Source organism: Anomaloglossus baeobatrachus, chromosome 4 (assembly GCF_048569485.1).
Source record: "Anomaloglossus baeobatrachus isolate aAnoBae1 chromosome 4, aAnoBae1.hap1, whole genome shotgun sequence".
Classification (NCBI taxonomy): Eukaryota; Metazoa; Chordata; class Amphibia; order Anura; family Aromobatidae; genus Anomaloglossus; species Anomaloglossus baeobatrachus.
The window spans coordinates 222,478,145-222,502,007 of record NC_134356.1 but is presented as its reverse complement, the minus strand read 5'-3'; the positions used below and the strand labels follow the sequence as shown (position 1 = coordinate 222,502,007).

Genomic DNA, 23,863 nt, shown 5'->3' with positions numbered 1-23,863 from the left:
TGCTTTACATGCTGCGACATTGCTAACGATATATCGTCAGGGTCACGGTGTTTGTGACGCACATCCGGCGTCGTTAGCGACATCGCAGCGTGTAACAGCTAGGAGCGACGATCAATGACGGCAAAAACGTCAAATCGTTGACACGTTGCTCCTTTTCATAATATCGTTGGTGGTGCATGCCGCTGGTTGTTCGTCGTTCCTGCGGCATCACACATCACTATGTGTGACACTGCAGGAACGACGAACATCTCCTTACCTGCGTCCACCGGCAATGATGAAGGAAGAAGGTGGGCGGGATATTCCGCCCGCTTATCTCCGCCCCTCCGCTTCTATTGGACAGCTGCCGTGTGACGTTGCTGTGACGCTGCAGGAACCGCCCCCTTAGAAAGGAGGCGGTTCACCGGCCACAACGACGTCGCAGGTAAGTTAAGTCCGTGTGACGGGTGTAAGCGATTTGCCCGTGTCGCACAACCAACAGGGCGGGTACGCTCGCTAGCGATATCGATATCGCAGCGTGTAAAGTGCCCTTTACTTTCCCCTGTTCCCCCTTCTACTTTTTTCTCAGACTCTGGTCCCTCCTATTCATCTGCCTCCACATCCTTCATGCACCCAATAGCACGTGGTAACTGCACTTAGGCTGACACTGGCTGATGACCGGATCATGCAGCTTAAGCCCCATTTATTAGATTGATGACTGGACCATACAGGACAAGCACATGAGTGCATGGAGGGTGTAGGAACAGATGAAAGGAGGGCCCAAATTCTGAGATGATGTTAGAAATTAAGAGCAGGGTATAGTTAAGTTAGTGAGCTGAGGCGATAAGCCAGTCTAAAGAAACGTGTTCTTAATGAACACTTAAAATAGTGGATATTGCAAATTAGGCGGATTGTCTGGGGTTGTGGATTCCAGAGTTTTGGCGCTGCATGAGAGAATTTTTGGAGACAGGAGTGTGAAGTTCAAATTATAGATTATTTCAAGTCTTATGTCATTAGTGGAAAAGAGTGACTGGGTTGGGTGGTAGACATAGATGAGGGAGGACATGTAGACCAGTGCAGAACTATAAAGAAGTTTGTGTGCAAGAGTGATAAGTTTATATTGGGCTCTGTAGTGGATTGGTAACCAGTGTAATGACTGGCACAGCCTGAAGGAATTGGTGTAGCGGCTGGACAAAAATATGACCTTGGCTACTGCATTCAGGATAGATTGGAGAGGGGTGAAGTTAGTAAGAGTGAGAATGATTATTAGGAGGTTGCAGTAGTCAAGGTGAGCATGAAGTAAGTTTTTGCAGAGTCAAAGGTTAGAATGGTCACAAAGTTTTTGAGGTGCAGTTGACATAAGCAAGTGATCAGATATTAGGGAGTAAAGGATCTAAGTCAAATATAACACATCAAGAGTGTTGCTTGGGAGGGATGATGTAGCCACCCACAGAAATGGAAATTTGGGGGTTTTGTAGCAGGAGGAAACACTTCATGATTATTATACATAGGCCCGGTCAAATGCAGTGACCTCATATTCAGATGTGTGCAATGCGGATCTCAAACACACTTATATCTAAAAGCCTGTGGCTATATGCCTCTGTTCTCTACCAGCCATTATACTGGCTGCCATCATTCTAGCATGAAGTTCAATAGTTCGCGTTCAGATCCCATGGTCCACCATTGTACTATCTCCTCCTCTCGCTGCCCTTGTAGCACTTTATATTCAACCGGATGTCTCAAGAAACGTTCTTTTCCTCCCTCCAGAGAGGCAAGAAGATTTATTTTACTAAAAGGGTGTCAGTCATGCCTCCAAAAATGTCACCTACCATGTAGAGCCCTAATCCTGCATCCCAATCAAGATTTTCGATAGACAGCAGTTTGACAACTTTCATGTGTCTTTTACATCAGAAATGTCCAGACATCCTAATCGGGCTTTTAAATGACCGCCAACCATCTTACACATAGCCGATCTGCAGTCCTTTCACAGCCAGTGGAAATGCAACCAACGTTCTCACATTCTGGCCAAGCTGCTCCTACCTTTGTCATTTGATCTGCATCTGGTCTGACCGCTGGAGTGACATTGAGAAGAAGTTTCACATGTTCTTGAACCTCTTCTGGGATATTGAGGAGGACATTAGGGTTTAGACGACTCAGCTGTACAACATGAAAACAGAAATGAGAGAACAGCGCAAAAACAGATGATCTACATTATATACTCAAATCCAGCTGTCCTACACAAGGCTAATAAGTACAATGCAATGCAAAGGCAACAGAAATGGCAAGTCCTAAACTGTACTATGCATTATGTTAAGATCATTTTTAGCCTGTAAAGTTACTAGACTTATCAAAAAGTCTTGGGAAATCCCCATCAGGGCACTTAGGGTACCATCACACTTTAGCGACGCTCAAGCGATCCCACCAGCGAGCTGACCTGGTCAGGATCGCTGGTGCGTCGCTACATGGTCGCTGGTGAGCTGTCAATCAGGCAGATCTCACCAGCGACCAGCCCCCAGCGACGCGTGGAAGCGATGCTGCGCTTGGAAACTAAGGTAAATATCGGGTAAGCAAGCGCTTGGTTACCCGATATTTACCTTGGTTACCAGCGCACACCGCTTAGCGCCGGCTCCCTGCACTCCTAGCCAGAGTACACATCGGGTTAATAAGCAAACCGCTTTGCTTATTTACCCGATGTGTACTCTGGCTACTTGTGCAGGGAGCAGGGAGCCGGCACTGGCAGCCTGAGAGCGGCGGGCGCTAGTAACCAAGATAAATATCTGGTAACCAAGCAAAGGGCTTCGCTTGGTTACCCGATATTTACCTTGGTTACAGCTTACCGCAGGCTGCCAGATGCCGGCTCCCTGCACATTCCGATCGTTGCTCTCTCGCTGCTAAACACAGCGATGTGTGCTTCACAGGGGGAGAGCAATGTCCAAAAAATGAACCAGCACTGTGTGTAACGAGCAGCGATCTCACAGCAGGGGCCAGATCGCTGCTCAGTGTCACACACAGCAAGATCGCTAATGAGGTCACTGGTGCGTCACAAAAAATGTGACTCAGCAGCGATCTCGCTAGTGATCTCGCTATGCGAGAAGTACCCCTTAATCTTTTCTCCCAAATCATGGGGCCATCTTCCTCCCAATCAGGGACAAATTCTCCTCCCAAATCATGAGTGCATCTTCTTCCCGTGATCATAAAAGGAGGTCATTTTTAGCATGAACTTGTTTGCAGAACATACCTGATCCAGCTGCCGGCTAAAGCTTTTGTAAATATCCTGCTTGTTGACTTCAAAGATCGTCTTTCCTTTGTTATACACTGCATGTATGATCACGCCAAGCGAGTACATGTCACTGGCATGGTCACAGCTTACTGACAGTATATATTCAGGTGCCAGATATTCTGGATTAGGGAGGCACAGGGACGGTAAATTAGGATCCCATTCTTTACACACATACTTTATCTGCGGAAAGATGAGAAAATGAAGTCACTGTTGTTAAATAGTACAGTACATACAACTTAAGGCCCATTTATATAATGGAGACCAGTGGAGTTAAACTGATCAGCTAAATGTTTGCCCATTGACAGTTAGCCTTATTAGGCAAGCAGACCACATCTCGAATGATTGGATGATCGGTAATTGATTGTTCTCGGCAACACATTGTGCTGCATAAACAATATGTGCTGCCGAGAACAATGCAAAAGCATTAATTTCCCCTGATGAGAGTGTTTTGCTTGTTTGTTAAGGGATTAACAATCTGCTCACATTGCGTGATTATGAGGAAACAAGTGTTCCTTGGAAGAAACGCTTGTTTCATCACAAGTTTGCAGTGTAAGGGGTACTTCACACACAGCGAGATCGCTACTGAGATCGCTGCCGAGTCACGTTTTTTGTGACCTCATTAGCGATCTCGCTGTGTGTGACACTGAGCAGCGATCTGGCCCCTGCTGTGAGATCGCTGCTCGTTACACACAGTGTTGGTTCATTTTTTTATTGTTGCTCTCCCGCTGATAAGCACACATCGCTGTGTGTGACAGCAAGAGAGCAACAATCCTGAATGTGCAGGGGCAGGAGCCGGCGTCTGACAGCCTGCGGTAAGCTGTAACCAAGGTAAACATCGGGTAAGCAAGGTGGTTACCCGATATTTACCTTCGTTACCAGCCTCCGCAGCTCTCACGCTGCCAGTGCCGGCTCCTGCTCCCTGCACACGCTAAGCTAAGCGGTGCGCGCTGGTAACTAAGGTAAACATCGGGTAACCATACCCGATGTTTACCTTAGTTACCAGTGTCCGCAGCTTCCAGACGCCAGCTCCGCGCCAGTGTAGCATCGCTTGCACGTCGCTGCTGGCTGGGGGCTGGTCACTGGTGAGATCTGCCTGTTTGACAGCTCACCAGCGACCATGTAGCGACGCAGCAGCGATCCTGACCAGGTCAGATCGCTGGTGGGATCGCTGCTGCATTGCTAAAGTGTGACGGTACCCTTAGGCTATGTGCACACACTGCGTTGTTTTGACGCTGCGTTTTTGTGCGTTTTTTAGCGCTAACACCGCACAGAAACGCAGTCTTTAAAAAACGCATAGAAAAAATGCGTGCGGTACCGCGTTTTGGTGCGTTTTTGCGCACTGCATTTTTCTGCGTTGTTTTTTTTATCAGTGAACATTGCCATTAAAGATTGTTGGAAAAAAAAAAAAAAAAAAAAGGTCTGATGTCATTTCCTTCTTCCATATGTTCTTCATTCTCCACTAGTGTATGCAGGAGAGCAGACAGCTGCAGAACTACAAGGCTCAGCATGCTCCATCCAGGACTGTATGCTGGAGGGAGAGTCAGGAGGAGCAGACCTACAGGGCTGAGCATACTCTATCCACTAGTGGATGCAGGAGAGCAGACAGCAGCTGTCGAACTACAAGGCTCAGCATCCTCCTTCCAGGACTGTATGCAGGATTTCTTTGCCCCCCCCCCCCCCCCAAACAAAAAAAAATGACGTGGGCTTCGCCATATTTTTGTATGCTAGCCGGGTACAACAGGCAGGTACGGGCTGCCCCCAACCCCCAGCTGCCTATTTGTACCCGGCTGGTTACCAAAAAATATAGGGAAGCCTTTTTTTTTTTTTTTTTTTTAAATATTTCATGAATTTCATGAAATAATAAAAAAAAAACAAAAACAAAAAAGACGTGGGCTTCGCCTAATTTTTGTGTTCAGCCAGGTACAACTAGGCAGCTGGGGATTGGAATCCATAATGCAGGCTGCCCAAGCTTTCTGGGCACCCCCGCTTCGAATTGCAGTCCGCAGCCACCCCAGAAAATGGCGCTTTCATAGAAGCGCCATCTTCTGGCGCTGTATCCAACTCTTCCAGCTGCCCTGATGCCGGGTGGCTCGCTGGGTAATAATGGGGTTAGAGCTAGCTGTGTATTATCAGCTGGCCCTAAGCCCGAAATTCATGGTGTCACGCCAATATTAGACATGGCCACCATGAATTTCTAGTAAAGATTAAAAAAAAAAACAAAAAAAAAAAAAAACACAAACACACAGAAAAATATTTTTATTAGAAATAAAACACAATTAGTGACTCCATCTTTATTGAAATAAAGAACCCCCCTGCGCAGTGATCCTGGGTCAAGGCTCCCGCGCCGTCCAATCCGGATCCAATAACATCTGATCGGTTTGCTGGAAGGCAAGGCGATCAGATGATGTGTCAGGTTCAAGGGCCTGAATCACATGACAGCAGCTGAGTGTATAAACGGCTTTTATACAATCAGATGATGCATCAGTGCAAAAAAAAAAAAAACACTTCTGTGCAGCGTTGGACTGGCTACCGGAGGAATCTCCAGTAATGACTGGCCTGGATTCAGGTACCTGCACTGCACTCCGGAGCTCTCACCTGAGCTCCAGACTGCAGCAGAGACTGTACAGCGAGCGCCGACATCCGTGAATCAGTGACTGATTCCCCGGCACTTGCAGTCAATCCATGACAGCTGCAGACATCCTGGGCTAATCTCCAGTGCTCTCACCTGAACTCCGGAGATCACCCCGGCCTGTCTGCAGCTGTCATGAACTGACTGCAAGCGCCGGGGAATCAGTCACTCGGCAGTAAAATCCGGCATCACCGCGAGACTTACGATCAGCTGATGCGTCAGGTGATTGCATCAGGTGATCACCGCCAGGTCCTCACGGCCAGGTCTGCAGCTATCGTATGTGCCTGGAAGCCGGCACACAGCCGGAGCTGGGGCGGCGGGACCGGGAGAGGAGCTGGGAGCGGACATGGCACCGGGAGTCTGCAGACAGGTGAGTATGACATTTTTCTACTGTTCACTTTTGATTTAGCAGCCGCTTCCACCTCCTGCACGGGAACAGACATGGCACCGGGCGAGAAACGGAAGCAGCAGTGACGGTACCGGGAGGATTCACGCTTCTGTATTTACTGACAGAAGGAATCCTCTTCCTGTACATGTCACTTTTCTACCCACCCCTTGCGTTTATAGCTGCGTTTTTAGTAATAAAAACGCACTAAAACGCAGCTATATTTACTATTTGCTGTTTTCATTGCGTTTTTTTAACATCTTGAACTCAATGGGTGGAAAACGCAGTGAAAAACGCAAAAATAATTGACATGCGGCGTTTGTGGGCTCCACAAAAACGCAGCTAAAAAAAAAAAAAAACGCTGTGTGCAGACAGCAAAAATGAAAACTCAGACTTTGCAGGGGAAGCAAAGTCATGCAGTTTTCTGAGCAAAAACGCACCCGAAAAACGCGCAAAAACGCCACGAAAAACGCACTGTGTGAACTTACCCTAAATGTACCCTTAGTACGCTTTTACACTGCGCTCACATCTCCGTGCAGTGGTCCAGTCGGGGCTTCCATCTGTACGAGTTTCGGATGCATGCGCCAACGGGGCCATTGACTATAATGGTGCAGACAGCGTTACCGTGTGCTCGGTTGTGCACGATTTTCGGGACTATACACTTTCCGGAGATGGACACCCAAATACTGTATAGTACACTGCATCTGGGGTCTACCTCCATCTGCACCATAATAGTCAATGGACCCGTCGGCACGTCATAAACCAGTTTTGTGGGGGTTCAGACAAAAAAGAGAATTTTGTTTACTTACCGTAAATTCTTTTTCTTATAGTTCCGTATTGGGAGACCCAGACATTGGGTGTTTAGCTTCTGCCTCCGGAGGACACACAAAGTACTACACTTAAAAGTGTAGCTCCTCCCTCTGAGCTTATACACCCCCTGGTGAGCAGACCCAGCCAGTTTAGTGCAAAAGCTGAAGGAGAATAGCCACCCAACAGTAGAACAGAGCAAAGGCCGGAACAACCGGAGACTCTGTCCACGACAGCAGCCGGTGTTAACACGCGGAACAAGAACTTGCCAACAGGCAACAGGGAGGGTGCTGGGTCTCCCAATACGGAACTATAAGAAAAAGAATTTACGGTAAGTAAACAAAATTCTCTTTTTCTTCCTCGTTCCTTTGAGAGACCCAGACCATGGGACGTTCCAAAGCAGTCCCTGGGTGGGAAATAAACAGAAAAACTAAGAAGTAGGCAGAACCTAACTTCACAAATGGGCGACAGCCGCCTGAAGGATGCGTCTGCCCAAGCTCGCATCTGCCGAAGCATGAGCATGCACTTGGTAGTGCTTCGAAAAGGTGTGCAGGCTAGACCAAGTGGCAGCCTGAGACTTGTTGAGCCGTAGCCTGGTGCCTGAAAGCCCAAGAGGCACAGACAGCTCTGGTCGAATGTGCCTTGATACCCGGCGGGGGAGGCACCTGAGTACTCTGGTAGGCGTCCGAAATGGTCTACCTAATCCAACGGGCTAAGGTCGGCTTAGAAGCAGGGAGGCCTTTGCGCCGACCTGTGGTTAGCACAAAAAGAGAGGTGCACCGCCTAATTGCAGCGGTGCGAGACACATAGATCCGGAGAGCACGCACCAGATCTAGAGTATGCAGCGCTTTTTCAAAGCGATGAACAGGAGCCGGACAGAAGGACGGTAAGGTAATGTCCTTGTTAAGGTGGAAGGAAGAGACCACCTTAGGAAGAAAGTCCGGAGTCGGACGGAGAACCACCTTGTCTTGATGAAAAACTAAAACAGGTGACTCCGAGGAGAGCGCAGCCAAATCAGAGACTCTCCTGAGAGAAGTTATGGCTACCAGAAAGGCCACCTTCTGGGAAAGCCGAGACAAAGAAACACCCTAAGAGGGTCAAAGGGGGGTTTCTGCAAAACCGTGAGAACCAAGTTAAGGTCCCAGGGATCCAAGGGCCGCCGGTAAGGCGGAATGATGTGAGACGCGCCTTGCATGAAGGTGCGGACCTGAGCCAGCCGAGCGAGACGCCGCTGGAACAGAACTGACAGAGCTGAGACTTGTCCCTTGAGAGAGTTGAGGGACAGTCCTAGCTGCAGACCGGACTGTAGAAAAGACAGAAGGGTCGGCAAAGAGAATGGCCAAGGGAGATGGTCAGTAGAGCGACACCAGGACAGGAAAATCTTCCAAGTCCTGTGATAGATCTTAGCGGAAGAAGACTTACGGGCCCGAGTCATAGTGGAGATGACTTCAGGAGGAATACCAGAAGCCGTCAAAATCCAGGACTCAAGAGCCATGCTGTCAATTTGAGGGCCGCAGAATTCGGGCGGAAAAACGGACCTTGCGAGAGCAGGTCTGGACGGTCCGAGAGATGCCACGGCATCTCTACGGACAGATGGAGCAGGTCCGGATACCAAGCTCGCCTGGGCCAATCCGGTGCAATGAGGATGACTCGACGGCCCTCCATTCTGATCTTGAGCAGGACTCTGGGCAAGAGAGCTAGAGGGGGGGGAACACGTAAGACAGACGAAACTGGGACCAGTCTTGACCCAGAGCGTCCGCGGCGAATGCCTGGGGATCGCGGGAGCGAGCCACGTAAACAGGAACCTTGTTGTTGTGACGGGATGCCATTAGGTCCACGTCCGGAGTGCCCCTTTTGCGGCAGATTGACTGAAACACTGCCGGGTGCAGGGACCACTCGCCACCGTCCACGCTTTGACGGCTGAGATAATCCGCCTCCCAGTTTTCCACGCCTGGGATGTGGACTGCGGATATGGTGGACTTGGAGTCCTTCGCCCATTGAAGGATGCGTTGTACCTCCATCATTGCCAGGCGGCTGCGTGTCCCGCCTTGGTGATTGATGTAGGCAACCGCTGTCGCGTTGTCTGACTGGACTCGGATGTGCTTGCCCGCCAACAGGTGGTGAAAAGCTAGGAGAGCTAGAAACACGGCTCTGGTTTCCAGCACATTGATTGAAAGGGCTGACTCGGACGGAGTCCATGTGCCCTGTGCTCTGTGGTGGAGATATACCGATCCCCAGCCGGATAGACTGGCATCCGTGGTGAGAATCACCCAGGACGGGGCCAGGAAGGAGCGCCCCTGAGACAGGGAGAGGGGCCGAAGCCACCACTGAAGAGAGCTCCTGGTCTGTGGCGATAGAGCCACTAACCTGTGTAAGGAGGAAGGCCGCTTGTCCCAACAGCGGAGAATGTCCAGCTGCAGGGGACGCATATGGAACTGGGCAAAGGGAACAGCCTCCATGGACGCCACCATTTGACCCAGCACCTGCATCAGACACCTGCATCATATACAGACCCCCAGGCCCTACCACTTCCTTTATCGACCAGTTCTCTGCCTGGCTTCTACACTTTCTCTCTGCTGACATTCCCACTATCATCATGGGTGACTTCAACATCCCCACTGACACCCGCCAGTCAGCAGCCTCCAAACTCCTCTCCCTTGCTTCATCTTTTGGTCTATCTCAGTGGTCCACCTCTGCCACCCATAAAGATGGACACACATTAGACCTTATCTTCACCAGTCTCTGCTCTCTATCTAACCTCACTACCTCCCCTCTCCCTTTATCTGACCACCATCTATTGACCTTCTCTGCTCTGTCCTCCTCACCTGCCCCTCCTGTCCAGCACGTATCACACCCTCGCAGAAACCTCGCACACGTCAACATACACACCCTTTCTGACTCTATCCTACCACTGTCCTCCATATCTTCAGTGCACGACACAAACAGTGCCACCACTTTCTACAACACCACTCTCACATCAGCTATTGATTCAGTCGCTCCCCTTGTGCACGGCAGAGTGAGACAAATCAATAGACAACCCTGGCACAACAGCCTCACTAAAAAACTGCGGCAAGTGTCTAGGGCTGCAGAGCGGCGCTGGAAGAAAACGCACTCCCAGGAAGACTTCACCACATTCAAAAATGCAATTCACACATTTCGCTTGGCCCTTACCTCGGCTAAACAGGAATACTTCAGAAACCTCATATCCTCTTTAACACACAACCCCAAACAGTTATTCAATACTTTCAACTCCCTCCTTCGCCCACCACTGCCCCCTCCAACCTCCCTCATTTCCGCAGAAGAATTTGCCACATATTTCAAAGAAAAGATCGACCAAACCAGACAAGTCTTTTCTGCTCAACCACCACAACCCCTTCATATAACAGACCACTGCTCCTCCCCCATAAACTTCCTCTCCACTATCACCGAAGAAGAGCTTGCACATCTTCTCTCAAAAGCGCACCTCACCACCTGCGCACGTGATCCCATCCCAACCCACCTCCTCCCCAACCTCACCACTATCCTAATTCCAGCCTTAACCCATCTCTTCAACCTATCTTTAACAACTGGTACCTTCCCTTCTGCCTTTAAACATGTAACAGTCACACCCATCCTAAAGAAACCTTCCCTCGACCCAACCTCTGCTGCCAGCTATCGCCCCATATCGCTACTCCCATTCGCCTCAAAACTCCTGGAACAGCACGTCCATGCTGAAATTTCCTCCCACCTCTTCTCTAACTCTCTCTTTGACAACCTACAGTCCGGCTTCCGTCCACATCATTCCACTGAAACTGCCCTGACAAATCACAAATGACTTACTTACTGCCAAAGCTAACAACCACTTCTCCATACTCCTACGTCTAGACCTATCCTCAGCTTTTGACACTGTTGACCACTCCCTCCTACTACAGATCCTCTCTTCCCTTGGTGTCAGAGACCTCGCCCTCTCTTGGATCTCTTCATACCTCTCCAATTGCACTTTTAGTGTCTCCCACTCCCACACAACCTCTTCATCCCGTCCTCTCTCTGTTGGTGTCCCTCAAGGCTCTGTCCTGGGACCATTACTTTTTTCTATCTATACATTTGGCCTGGGACAACTCAAAGTCCTATGGCTTCCAGTACCACCTATATGCCGATGACACTCAGATCTACCTCTCTGGCCCAGATGTCATATCTCTGCTGTCCAGAATCCCAGAGTGCCTATCTGCTATATCTTCCTTCTTCTCCTCTCGCTTCCTAAAGCTCAATGTGGCCAAAACTGAACTGATTATCTTTCCTCCATCTCACCCACACTCTCTACCTGATCTATCTATTACAATAAATAACATCACGCTCTCCCCAGCACCCAAAGTTCGGTGCCTCAGAGTGACCTTTGACTCTGCCTTGTCCTTCATACCACACATTCAATCCCTCACCACCTCCTGTCGTCTTCAACTCAAAAATATTTCCAGAATCCGTCCCTTCATCAATTCTCAATCTACAAAAATGCTAGTGCATGCTCTCATAATCTCCCGCCTCGACTACTGCAACATCCTCCTATGTGGTCTCCCTGCTAACACGCTCGCCCCTCTCCAGTCCATCCTTAATGCTGCTGCCCGACTGATCCACCTCTCGCCTCACTACCACACCGCTTCTCCTCTCTGCATGTCCCTTCACTGGCTCCCAATCTTCCATCGTATCCAATTCAAACTACTAATACTGACTTACAAAGCCATCCACAAATTGTCTCCTCCATATATCTCTGAACTAATCTCTCGCTACACTCCAAAACGTAATCTCCGGTCCTCCCAAGATCTCCTTCTATCCTCCTCTCTCATTCGCTCCTCATGCAACCGCCTCCAAGACTTCTCCCGAACATCCCCAGTCTTCTGGAACTCACTGCCTCAACACGTCAGATTATCTACTACACTTGCAAACTTCAAACGGAACCTAAAGACTCATCTGTTCAGAAATGCCTATAACCTTGAATGACCTCACTGCCCCACCACCGTGCGGAGCTGCCGCCCCACCACCGTGCGGAGCTGCCGCCCCACCACCGTGCGGAGCTGCCGCCCCACCACCGTGCGGAGCTGCCGCCCCACCTACACCCCACCTACTGTCTCCTCCCCATAATCCTATAGAATGTAAGCCCGCAAGGGCAGGGCCCTCTTCCCTCTGTACTAGTCTGTCTACTGTAACTTGTATATGTATTTTGTATGTAACCCCCTTCTCATGTACAGCACCATGGAATCAATGGTGCTCTATAAATAAATAATAATAATAATAATAATAATAATAATAATAATAATAATAACAGCGGGGCCTCAGCAGAGAGCGCACCGCTAGCTGGAGGGACAGCTGTTTGTCTAAGGGCAACTTCACAAGTGCCGGCAAAGTCTCGAACTGCATCCCTAGGTACGTGAGGCTCTGGGTCGGAGTTAGAGTGGATTTGGACAGATTGACCAACCACCCGAATTGGGCTAGAGTGGCGAGAGTGAGCGAGACACTCCGCTGACAGTCTGCTCTGGATGGAGCCTTGACTAGAAGGTCGTCCAGGTAAGGAATCACTGCCACCCCCTGGAGGTGCAGAACCGCAATCATTGCTGCTATGACCTTGGTGAATACCCGAGGGGCCGTGGCTAACCCAAAGGGGAGAGCCACGAATTGGAAATGATCTTTTCCTATTGCAAAACGTAGCCAACGCTGGTGGGAAACTGCAATTGGCACATGCAGATAAGCATCTCTGATGTCGATGGATGCCAGGAAATCCCCTAGGGTCATTGAGGCAATGACTGATCGCAGGGACTCCATGCGAAAGTGCCGCACCTGAACATGCTTGGTGAGAAGCTTGAGATCCAGGATGGGCCGAAAGGTACCGTCCTTTTTGGGGACTGGGAACAGATTTGAGTAAAAACCTCTGAACCGTTCCCGGGCGGGAACTGGTACAATTACTCCGTTGGCCTGCAAGGCTGCCACGGCCTGCGAGAAGGCGGCGGCCTTGGAACAAGGGGGAGTTGAGAGAAAAAATCTGTTTGGCAGGCTGGAAGAGAATTCTATCCTGTAGCCGTGGGAGATGATATCTCTCACCCACTGATCGGAGACGTCCTGAAACCAAGCGTCGCCAAAGTGGGAGAGCCTGCCACAGACTATGGATGTCGCCGAAGCGGGCAGAGAGTCATGAGGAGGCTGCCTTAGTGGCAGCACCTCCTGCGGTCTTCTGTGGACGCGCTTTTGGGCTCCAGTTGGATTTCTGGTCCTTGGCTGAGTTAGCGGACGAGGCCGAGGGCTTAGAGGACGACCAGTTGGAGGAGCGAAAGGAACGAAACCTCGACTGATTCCTACCCTGGGCAGGTTTCCTGGTTTTGGTTTGTGGCATGGAAGTACAATTCCCTCCAGTAGCTTCCTTAATAATTTCATCCAGCTGTTCACCGAACAGCCGGGACCCAGCAAAAGGGAGCCCAGCAAGGTACTTCTTAGAAGAAGAAGCATCTGCCTTCCACTCTCGAAGCCACAAGATCCTGCGGATAACAAAGGAATTAGCCGAAGCCACCGCAGTGCGGTGAGAGGCCTCCAGCATGGCAGACATGGAATAAGACGAAAAAGCTGAAGCTTGGGAAGTTAAGGCAACCATTCCGGGCATAGAGTCCCTGGTGAGGGAATGCATCTCCTCTAGAGAAGCAGAGATGGCCTTGAGAGCCCACACTGCTGCAAGTGTCGGTGAAAACGCGGCCCCCGCATCTTCATACACAGATTTGGCCAGAAGGTCAATCTGCCGGTCAGTGGAATCCTTAAAGGGAACCAAACATCAGGATTTTCGTGTATAAGCTGCAGCCAGTGCAGTACTGGCACTATCATGCACAGTGTGTACATACCATCAGGGGGCAGCTCGGGTGTTTAGGCAGTGAATTACAACTTTATAAAGTTTGAAATTTCGTGCACTTTTTGATTGACGTGTGCACCTCTGCAGATAATGTCCGGGCGGGTTATGCAGGAGTTCCCCGCCCCCCCACCAGCCTGTTCCTCCCTCTCTCCTGATGTCCGGGCGGGTTATGCACGTGTTCCCCGCCCCCCCACGCCGCCTGTTCCTCCCTCCCTCCCTCTGGCTGTATGTAAATATCTAATCTTCAGAAACATGGCGCCGGAGTGGGCCTCTGCGCATAGCGCTTATCTCCGGCGCCATGTTTCTGAAGCCCCCGCATTACACAACTTGGTGTCTGAGAGGGCGGCGCCACAGCGATGTCACACCGGCTGGTGTGTTGGCCCGGTGTCCTGGGGCGGCACGATACAGAAGCAGCAGGTAAATCGCGTCCTCCGGTCAGCTGTTCTGTCCTGTTCTAATCGCGCGCGCTCCCGCGGTCACAACAGGCTGTGAAGAAACGAGGGCGCATGCGCCGCCCTCTCAGACACCAAGTTGTGTAATGCGGGGGGCTTCAGAAACATGGCGCCGGAGATAAGCGTTATGCGCAGAGGCCCACTCCGGCGCCATGTTTCTGAAGATTAGATATTTACATACAGCCAGAGGGAGGGAGGGAGGGAGGAACAGGCGGCGCGGGGGGGCGGGGAACACGTGCATAACCCGCCCGGACATCAGGAGAGAGGGAGGAACAGGCTGGTGGGGGGGCGGGGAACTCCTGCATAACCTGCCCGGACATTATCTGCAGAGGTGCACACGTCAATCAAAAAGTGCACGAAATTTCAAACTTTATAAAGTTGTATTTCACTGCCTAAACACCCGAGCTGCCCCCTGATGGTATGTACACACTGTGCATGATAGTGCCAGTACTTCACTGGCTGCAGCTTATACACGAAAATCCTGATGTTTGGTTCCCTTTAAGGGAGGTGCCATCAGCCACCGACACAACGGTCCGGGCTGAGAGCCTAGACACCGGAGGGTCTACCTTTGGGGACTGAGCCCACTCCTTGACCACCTCAAGTGGGAAGGGAAAACGGTCATCAGAACCACGCTTTGGGAAGCGTTTGTCAGGACAGGCCCTGGGTTTGGTCACAGCGGCCTGAAAACTGGAGTGGTTAAAAAACACACTCTTTACTCTCTTAGGCGAGGTAAACTGGTGCTTTTCTGCCAGAGAAGGTTGCTCCTCTGATGTTGGCGGATTGAGATCCAGTACAGAATTAATGGAAGAAATCAAGTCACTAAGATCTGAGTCACCCTCGGACAGATCAATGGGGTACATGGAGTTAGCCTCCGAGCCCCCTGTAAAGGCATCCTCCTCATCCTGCGAGTCAGCTCTTGAATCAGAGCCCCGGGAGGAGGAGGGAGAGGGAACCCTGCGTCTCTTCTTAGGAGGACGGGGTCTGGGCCCTGATGTTGAATCCTCTGTGAGCTCCGAACCTAAGGGACCCATAGCAGTAGGGGCACCCTGTAAAGGGGGCTGATGCATATTTAACAAGGTCCTGGACAGAAGTCCCATGGACTCAGCAAAAAAGAGAATTTTGTTTACTTACCGTAAATTCTTTTTCTTATAGTTCCGACATGGGAGACCCAGACCATGGGTGTATAGCTTCTGCCTCCGGAGGACACACAAAGTACTAAACTAAAAGTGTAGCTCCTCCCTCCGAGCATATACACTCCCCGGATGACAAATCCAACCAGTTTAGTGCAAAAGCTGAAGGAGGACATCCACCCATAAGTAGAGATAGAGTAAAACCCGGAATAACCGGAACTTCTGTCTACAACAACAGCCGGTGAAAACACACGGAACAAGAAAGCTGCCAACAGGCAACAGGGAGGGTGCTGGGTCTCCCATGTCGGAACTATAAGAAAAAGAATTTACGGTAAACAAAATTCTCCTTTTCTTCATCGTTCCTTATGGGAAACCCAGACCATGGGACGTCTCAAAGCAGTCCATGGGTGGGAATAAACAGAAACTGAGAAGTAGGCAAACCTAACTTCACAAATGGGCGACAGCCGTCCGAAGGATGCGTCTGCCCAAGCTCGCATCTGCCGAAGCATGAGCATGCACTTGGTAGTGCTTCGAAAGGGTGTGCAGACTAGACCAAGTGGCAGCCTGACAGACCTGCTGAGCCGTAGCCCAAGAGGCACCGACAGCTCTGGTCGAGTGCGCCTTAATCCCCGGCGGGGGAGGCATCGGATATGGCCGACCTAATCCAACGAGCTAGGGTCGGTTTAGAAGCCGAGAGACCCTTGCGCTGACCTGTGGTCAGCACAAAAAGAGAGGTGCACCGCCTAAGAACAGCGGTGCGTGACACATAGATCCGGAGCGTCCGCACCAAATCTAAAGCATGCAACGCTTTCTCAAAGCGATGCACAGGGGCCGAACAAAGGGAAGACAATGAAATGTCCTGGTTAAGGTGGAAAGGAGACACCACCTTAGGGAGAAGGCCCGGAGTCGGACGGAGAACCACCTTGTCTTGGTGAAAAAAAACAAAAAGGGTGACTCCGAAGAGAGCACAGTCAAATCAGAGACTCTCCTGAGAGAAATTATGGCCACCAGAAAAGCCACTTTTCTGTGAAAGACGAAACAACGAAACCTCCCTAAGAGGCTCAAAGAGGGGTTTCTGTAAGGCCGTGAGGACCAGATTAAGGTCTCAGGGATCCAGAGGCCGCCGGTAAGGCGGAATGATGTGAGATGCGCCCTGCATGAAGGTGTGCACCTGGGCCAGCCGGGCGATACATCGCTGGAGCAATGCTGACAGAGCCGAGACCTGTCCCTTGAGGGAATTGAGGGACAGTCCTAGCTGCAGACCGGACTGTAGAAAGGACAGGATGGTCGGCAAGGAAAAAACGGCCAAGGGGCATGGCCGGAAGAACGACACCAGGACAGGAAAATTCTCCAAGTCCTGTGGTAAATCCTGGCCGAGGAAGACTTCCGAGCATAGTGAAGATGACCTCGGAAGGAATGCCTGAAGCCGTAAGGATTCAGGGCTCAAGAGCCACGCCGTCAATCTGAGAGCTGCAGAATTTTGGCGGAAAAACGGACCCTGTGAGAGAAGGTCTGGCCGGTCCGGGAGATGCCACGGCACCTCTACGGACAGACGGAGCAGGTCTGCGAACCAAGCTCGCCTGGGCCAGTCTGGGGCGATGAGTACGACCCGACGGCCCTCCATTCTGATCTTGCGCAGGACTCTGGGCAAGAGAGCTAGGGGGAAACACGTAGGCCAGACGGAACTGGGACCAATCTTGAACCAGCGCGTCCGCTGCCAAGGCCTGAGGATCGTGGGAGCGAGCCACGTAAACCGGGACCTTGTTGTTGTGCCGGGATGCCATTAGATCCACTTTTGGAGTGCCCCGCCTGCGGCAGGTTGACCGGAACACTGCCGGATGCAGGGCCCACTCGCCGCTGTCCACGGTTTGACGGCTGAGATAATCTGCCTCCCAGTTTTCAACGCCTGGGATGTGGACTGCGGATATGGTGGACTTGGAGTCCTCCGTCCACTGAAGGATACGTTGAACTTCCAACATTGCTAGGCGGCTGCGAGTCCCGCCTTGGTGATTGATGTAGGCAACTGCTGTCGCGTTGTCTGACTGGACTCGAATGTGCTTGCCCACCGACAGGTGGTGAAAAACTACGAGAGCTAGGAGTACAGCCCTGATTTCCAGCACATTGATCGAGAGGGCTGATTCGGACGGAGTCCAAGTGCCCTGTGCTCGGTGGTGGAGAAACACTGCTCCCCAGCCGGATAGACTGGCATCCGTGGTGAGAATCACCCAGGACGGGGCCAGAAAGGAGCGTCCCTGGGACAGAGAGAGGGGCCGAAGCCACCACTAAAGAGAGCTCCTGGTCTGTGGTGACAGAGCCACCAGCCTGTGCAAGGAAGAGGTCCGCTTGTCCCAACAGCGGAGAATGTCCAGCTGCAGGGGACGCAGATGGAACTGGCAAAGGGAACCGCTTCCATTGACGCCACCATCTGACCCAGCACCTGATGGAATGACGGCGGAGCCTCAGCAGAGAGCGAACCGCCAGATGAAGGGACTGCTGTTTGACTAAGGGCAGCTTCACAAGTGCCAGCAGAGTCTCGAATTGCATCCCTAGGGACGCAAGGTCCTGGGTCGGAGTCAGAGTGGACTTGCAAGCATGACGAGAGTGAGCGAGACACTCCGCTGAGAGTCTGCACTGGATGAAGCCTTGCTAGAAGGTCGTCCAGGAAAGGAATCACTACCAACCCCTGGAGGTGCAGAACCGCAACCACTGCTGCCATGACCTTGTGAATACACGAGGGGCCGTGGCTAACCCGAAGGGGAGAGCCACGAATTGGAAATGTTCCTCTCCGATTACAAAACGTAGCCAACGCTGGTGTGAAACTGCGGTTGGCACAAGCAGAAAGATATCTCTGATGTCGATGGATGCTAAGAAATCTCCTTGGGTCATTGACTGATCGCAGAGATTCCATACAAAAATGCCGCACCTGACATGCTTGTCGAGAAGCTTGAGATCCAGGTCGGAAAGCACCGTCCTTTTCGGGGACTAGGAAGAGATTTGAGTAGAAATCTCAGAACCGTTCCCAGTCGGGAACTGGTACAATTACTCCATTGGCCTGCAAGAATGCCACGGCCTGTGAGAAGGCGGCGGCCTTGGAGCAGGGGGGAGTTGACAGAAAAATCTGTTTGGCGGGCTGGATAGAATTCTATTCTGTAGCCGTGGGAGATGGTAACCCACACCCACTGATCGAAGACGTGTTGAAACCACACGTCGCCCAAGAGGGAGAGCCTGCCATTGACCAAGGACGAGAGGAGGCTGCCTTGGTGGCCGCAGCTCCTGCGGACTTCTGAGGACGCGGCTTCATGCGCCAGTTGGTTTACGGACCTTGGCTGAGTTAGTGGACGAGGCCGAGGGCTTAGAGGACGACCAGATAGAGGAACGAAAGGAACGAAACCTCGACTGGTTCCTGCCCTGGACAGGTTTCCTGGGTTTGTGGAATGGAAGTACTCTTCCTGCCAAAAAACTTCCGTAATAATTTCATCCAGTTGTTCACCGAATAGACTGGTCCCAGCAAAGGGAACCCAGCAAGGAACTTCTTAAGAAGCATCTGCCTTCCACTCTCGAAGCCGCAGGAGCCTGCGGATAGTGAGGGAAGTAGCCGAGGCCACCGCAGTGCGGTGACAGTCTCCAGCATGGCAGACATGGCATAGGATGAAAAGACTGAAGCCTGGAAGTTAAGGCAACTATTTCGGGCATAAAGTCCCTAGGTGAGGGGATGCATCTCCTCCAGAGAAGCAGAGATGGCTTTGAGAGCCCGCACTGCTGCAAAAGATGGGGAGAACGAGGCCCCTGCCGCCTCATATATAGATTTGGCCAGAAGGACAACCTGGCGGACAGTGGGATCCTTAGAGAGGAGCCGTCAGCCACTGATACAACTGTCCGGGCTGAAAGCCTAGACACCGGAGGGTCCACCCTTGGTGAATGAGCCCACTCCTTGACCACCACTGGTGGAAGGGGGAAACAGTCATCAGAACCACGCTTTGGGAAGCGTCTGTCAGGACAGGCTCTGGGCTTGGTCACAGTGGGCTGACAAACTGGAGTGGTTAAGGAACACACTCCTTGTTCTCTTACGGTATACTGATGCCTTTCTGCCAGAGTGGAATGCACCCCTGATCCAGGCTGATTGAGGTCCAGTACAAATATAATGGACGCAATCAAATCATTAGCATCTGCGTCACCTTCGGACAGATCAATGTACATGAAGTAGCGTCCGAGCCCCTAGTAAAAGCATCCTCCTCGTCCTGCGAGCCGGCTCGTGAATCAGAGCTGCGGGACGAGGAAGGAAAGGGGACCCTGCGACTCCATTTTAGGAGGACGGGGACTGAGACCAGATGAAGAATCTCTGTGAGCTTTGCTGAGCGAGCCGAAGCAGCACAAGCGCCCTGAGAAGGGGGCTGATGCATGCTCAGCAGTGTCCGGGACAGTTGTCCCCTGGAGAGAGGGATTCTGCCCAAACCGGGGGATCAGCCACCGGAGCCGAAGCAGCCGGAGGGACCACTGGGATGAGCCTCCAGGCTGAGGCACCACTATGTTAGAGCAGGCATCACAATGTGGTTAAGTGCTCGGTACAGGCAGTACGAGCCTACATACCAACATTATCTCAGTAATGTCCAAAATGCCGTGAGAGCACAGTTAATCCTCCAGTAATTAATATCTTTTATTAAACTTCAATTTATAATTCCTACCATGAACGGTGGGTGCACAGGTATAATTAAGGTTCAGAGCAGGCAGATCATTCCGTTATTGCTCCCATTGCTGTAAAAACTCTGACTCACAAAAATTCTGCCTGAGCTCAACCAGCTGTCAGCATTCATATATACCAGTGAATCCTTAGTGATTCTATTGCAATTGAGCAGACACCCAGCGTGGCAGCGTGTCCGCCACCAACAATTACCTCCCCAAAGTGACTGGAGCAACCCACGGCAATGAAGAGATACACTGACCTGACTGTGATGGTAAATGGTGTGACGGCTCTCACGGCATTTTGGAGATTACTGAGATAATGTTGGTATGTTGACACGTCCAGTGTGATAAGTTTGAGATCTCTTGTTTGACACATGTGATTGTTAATAATTTTATAAGAATAAATAAAGTCTAGTTTTTTAGGTTAAACACCGTCCCGTATGGTTCTTTGTGGCTATAAAATGTGTGGATGTATGCCTCCTGAACACAAAGCAATAAACTGGCTGGGTCTGCTCACCAGGGGGGTGTATAAGCTCAGAGGGAGGAGCTACACTTTTAAGTGTAGTACTTTGTGTGTCCTCTGGAGGCAGAAGCTAAACACCCATGGTCTGGGTCTCCCAAAGGAACGATGAAGAAAACCCCAAGGGGACCACTGAACGGAGATCGGAATGCAGTGTGAAAGTGGTCTTAGTGTCGTAGATTATATGCATTGTAAATACAGCAGGGAATGTCATTTATTAGATGTCAGAGAGAGACGGAGAAAATCTCTTCCCCCAATGGCGAGAGAACGGGAAGCATCAGACAAGTGTGCCTGCAAATTGTGAAAACTGCAATATTTCAAGATTTTTTTTAATGTGTATTGTTAAACATTTTAGATAAAAATGTGATTTAAATAACGTCTCAAGCTCTGGGTAAACACAACATGACCTACCCAAAGCACCTCTCGTTATTGAAGCCACAAGGCCTATTATTTCATAGGTAGATCATGCTAGTAATGGTAGCCTGAAGAAGACCATCTCAACACCCATCTTCAAGAAACCCACAATCAAGCCATGATTTCTACATCTGATCACTATGTTCTATAGTAAAAAACCTAGGGAAATTCTTTAGGCCCTGAAATAACTATATGACCTATGCTATACTAAGGACATTTTGAAAACAGCTTTGTAACTATGTCCTGAATAAATTGACCATTTCAGCAGTGTAATGAGCCATCTATATTCCAATCTCTGCTTAAATGTCTGTACTCATTATGTATTGAATGCTAGATATTGTTGGAGTTATGGGGGTAGCACTGCTATGCCGAAAAGTCATGCAGTTTGGCTTCCAAACCTTTCTTTCCAGGTTTGATTGACATTCCATACTCACCGTGTGCCACCATTATCCTCAGAGTCTTATGAATGTGCTTGCTGTCTCGCACTCCCTGGGCATGATTTGTGCAGCGACATGTATTCTACCAGACTTCATATGACAAAGTAATGCATCTGGTTTGCTGAGCTGCACATATCTGTTGAAGGGACTCTGTCACCACGTTTTTGATACCTTGAGAACAGTATGATATAGGGACAGAGAGACAGAGACCCCGATTTCAGAGATGTAGGCTGCTCACTGCAATTTTCTGGGCTGCTTGTGGAGTTTTGGTAAAAAAAAAAACAAAAAAAAAAAAACAGTTTTATCTGCTTAAAGGGAATCTGTCACCAGGTTTTTGCCACCCAATCTGAGAGCAGCATAATGTAGAGACAGAGACCCTGATTCCAGTGATGTGTCCCTTACATGGCTGCTTAGTGTAGTTTTAATAAAATTCACTGATTAATCAGCAGTAGATTATCATTACTGGACTACTTGGCCTGCTGCCAGGTAGTCCAGCATATTTATGAGCTCTGTATAACTGCTATATCTGTAGAGAGAAAACATTGATTTTATCAAAATGACAGCAAACAGCTCAGTAAGTGACACATCGCTGGAGTCCGGGTCTCTGTCTCTACATTATGCTGCTCTCAGATGGGGGAGCAAAAACCTGGTGACAGATTCCTTTTAGATTGACCAGTTGTCCAAATACTGAACTCTGTATAACTCTGGCCACACCAGTTATTGTCAGCTTTCTGTGCACACTGCGCGTAGGCAGAAAGCTGCCAATCAATGATGAGGCCAAGGTTATACAGAGCACACGAATATGGAGGACTACATGGTAGCAGATATTCTAGTCCTGTACTGATAAAAATCAATTATTTATCAGCAGAAGGTTATCAAAACTAAAGCTCAGTAAGTGACACATCACTGGAATCAGGGTCTCTGTCTCTACATTATGCTGCTCTCAGATGAGGAAGCAAAACCCTGGTGACAGATTCCCTTTAAGTACAATATAAAGGTGCAAATGCAAGACATAGATCCTTATAGTAAGAAGAGAATAGCACTTCCTATATATGCGTCGGAGATATTGGGGTGCACTTCAGGTTCCAAAGCCAAACAGTGAGAAGTATACAAGGCACTCCCAAGATGATTCTTCACTCGCCGCTCCATACTTTATTGGCTATGTTGTATGACTATACCAATCCTTACAAGACATACCCGTTCTGTTTCACTCAATGTATTACTAAAGGTACCGTCACACTAAGCAACATCGCTAGCAACATCGCTGCTGAGGCACAACTTGCTAGTGATGTCGCTGTGTGTGACATCCAGCAACAACCCGGCCCCTGCTGTGAGGTCGTTGGTTGTTGTTGAATGTCCTGGGCCATTTTTTAGTTGTTGCTCTCCCGCTGTGAAGCACACATCGCTGTGTGTGACAGCGAGACAGCAACAACTAAATGTGCAGGCAGCAGGAGCCGGCTTCTGCGGACACTGGTAACCACAGTAAACATCGGGTAACCCAGAAGCACCTACCTTGGTTACCCAATATTTACCTTCGTTAACAGCGTCCGTTCTCACACTGCCAGTGCCGGCTCCCTGCACACGTAGCCGGAGTACACATCGGGTAATTAACCCAATGTGTACTGTGGCTATGTGTGCAGGGAACAGGGAGCCGGCACTGGCAGTGTGAGAGCGGCGGACGCTGGTAACGAAGGTAAATATTGGGTAACCAAGGAAAGGGCTTCTTGGTTACCCGATGTTTACCTTGGTTACCAGCGTCCACAGAAGCCGGCTCCCTGTACACGTAGCAGAGTACACATCGGGTAATTAACCCGATGTATACTGTGGCTAGGTGTGCAGGGAACCAACGCTAAGCAGTGTGTGCTGGTAACCAAGGTAAATATCGGGTTGGTTACCCAATATTTACCTTAGTTACCAAGCGCAGCATGCTTCCACGTGTAGCGACGTTCCAGCGATCCCTGCGAGGTCAGGTTGCTGGTGGGATCGCTGGAGCGTCGCTTAGTGTGACATCTCACCAGCGACCTCCTAGCAACTTACCAGCGATCCCTATCAGGTTGTATCGTTGTTGGGATCACTGGTAAGTTGTTTAGTGCGACTGGGCCTTTAGTATCGGAGAGATTGAAAAGAAAAAAAAAATGGAGTGATCATTACATTTCACATTACAGCTTGTTAGATACCATTATTGGATTATTATATGCATTGTTTTATCTAGTGGCCAAATCTCAATGATTTTCCAGGTCTGCAAAAATACAGAGAAGCTGTCCACGTAGAGCTGATGGCAGTGCCACCCATTA

At 50.2% G+C, this 23,863-nt stretch overlaps 1 protein-coding gene across 2 annotated transcripts in view; it reads right to left on the bottom strand.

Moving 5' to 3' along the window:
- The window catches only part of SCYL2 (SCY1 like pseudokinase 2), a 154,280-nt gene that overhangs the window by 85,360 nt on the left and 45,057 nt on the right, over positions 1 to 23,863 (bottom strand). For both annotated transcript variants that reach the window (XM_075342386.1, XM_075342387.1), the window contains exons 6-7: positions 3,215 to 3,436; positions 2,017 to 2,133 (exon numbers count right to left, since the gene is read on the bottom strand). In XM_075342386.1, coding sequence (XP_075198501.1) covers positions 2,017 to 2,133; positions 3,215 to 3,436 — 339 coding nt within the window. The remainder of the gene's footprint in view (positions 1 to 2,016; positions 2,134 to 3,214; positions 3,437 to 23,863) is intronic.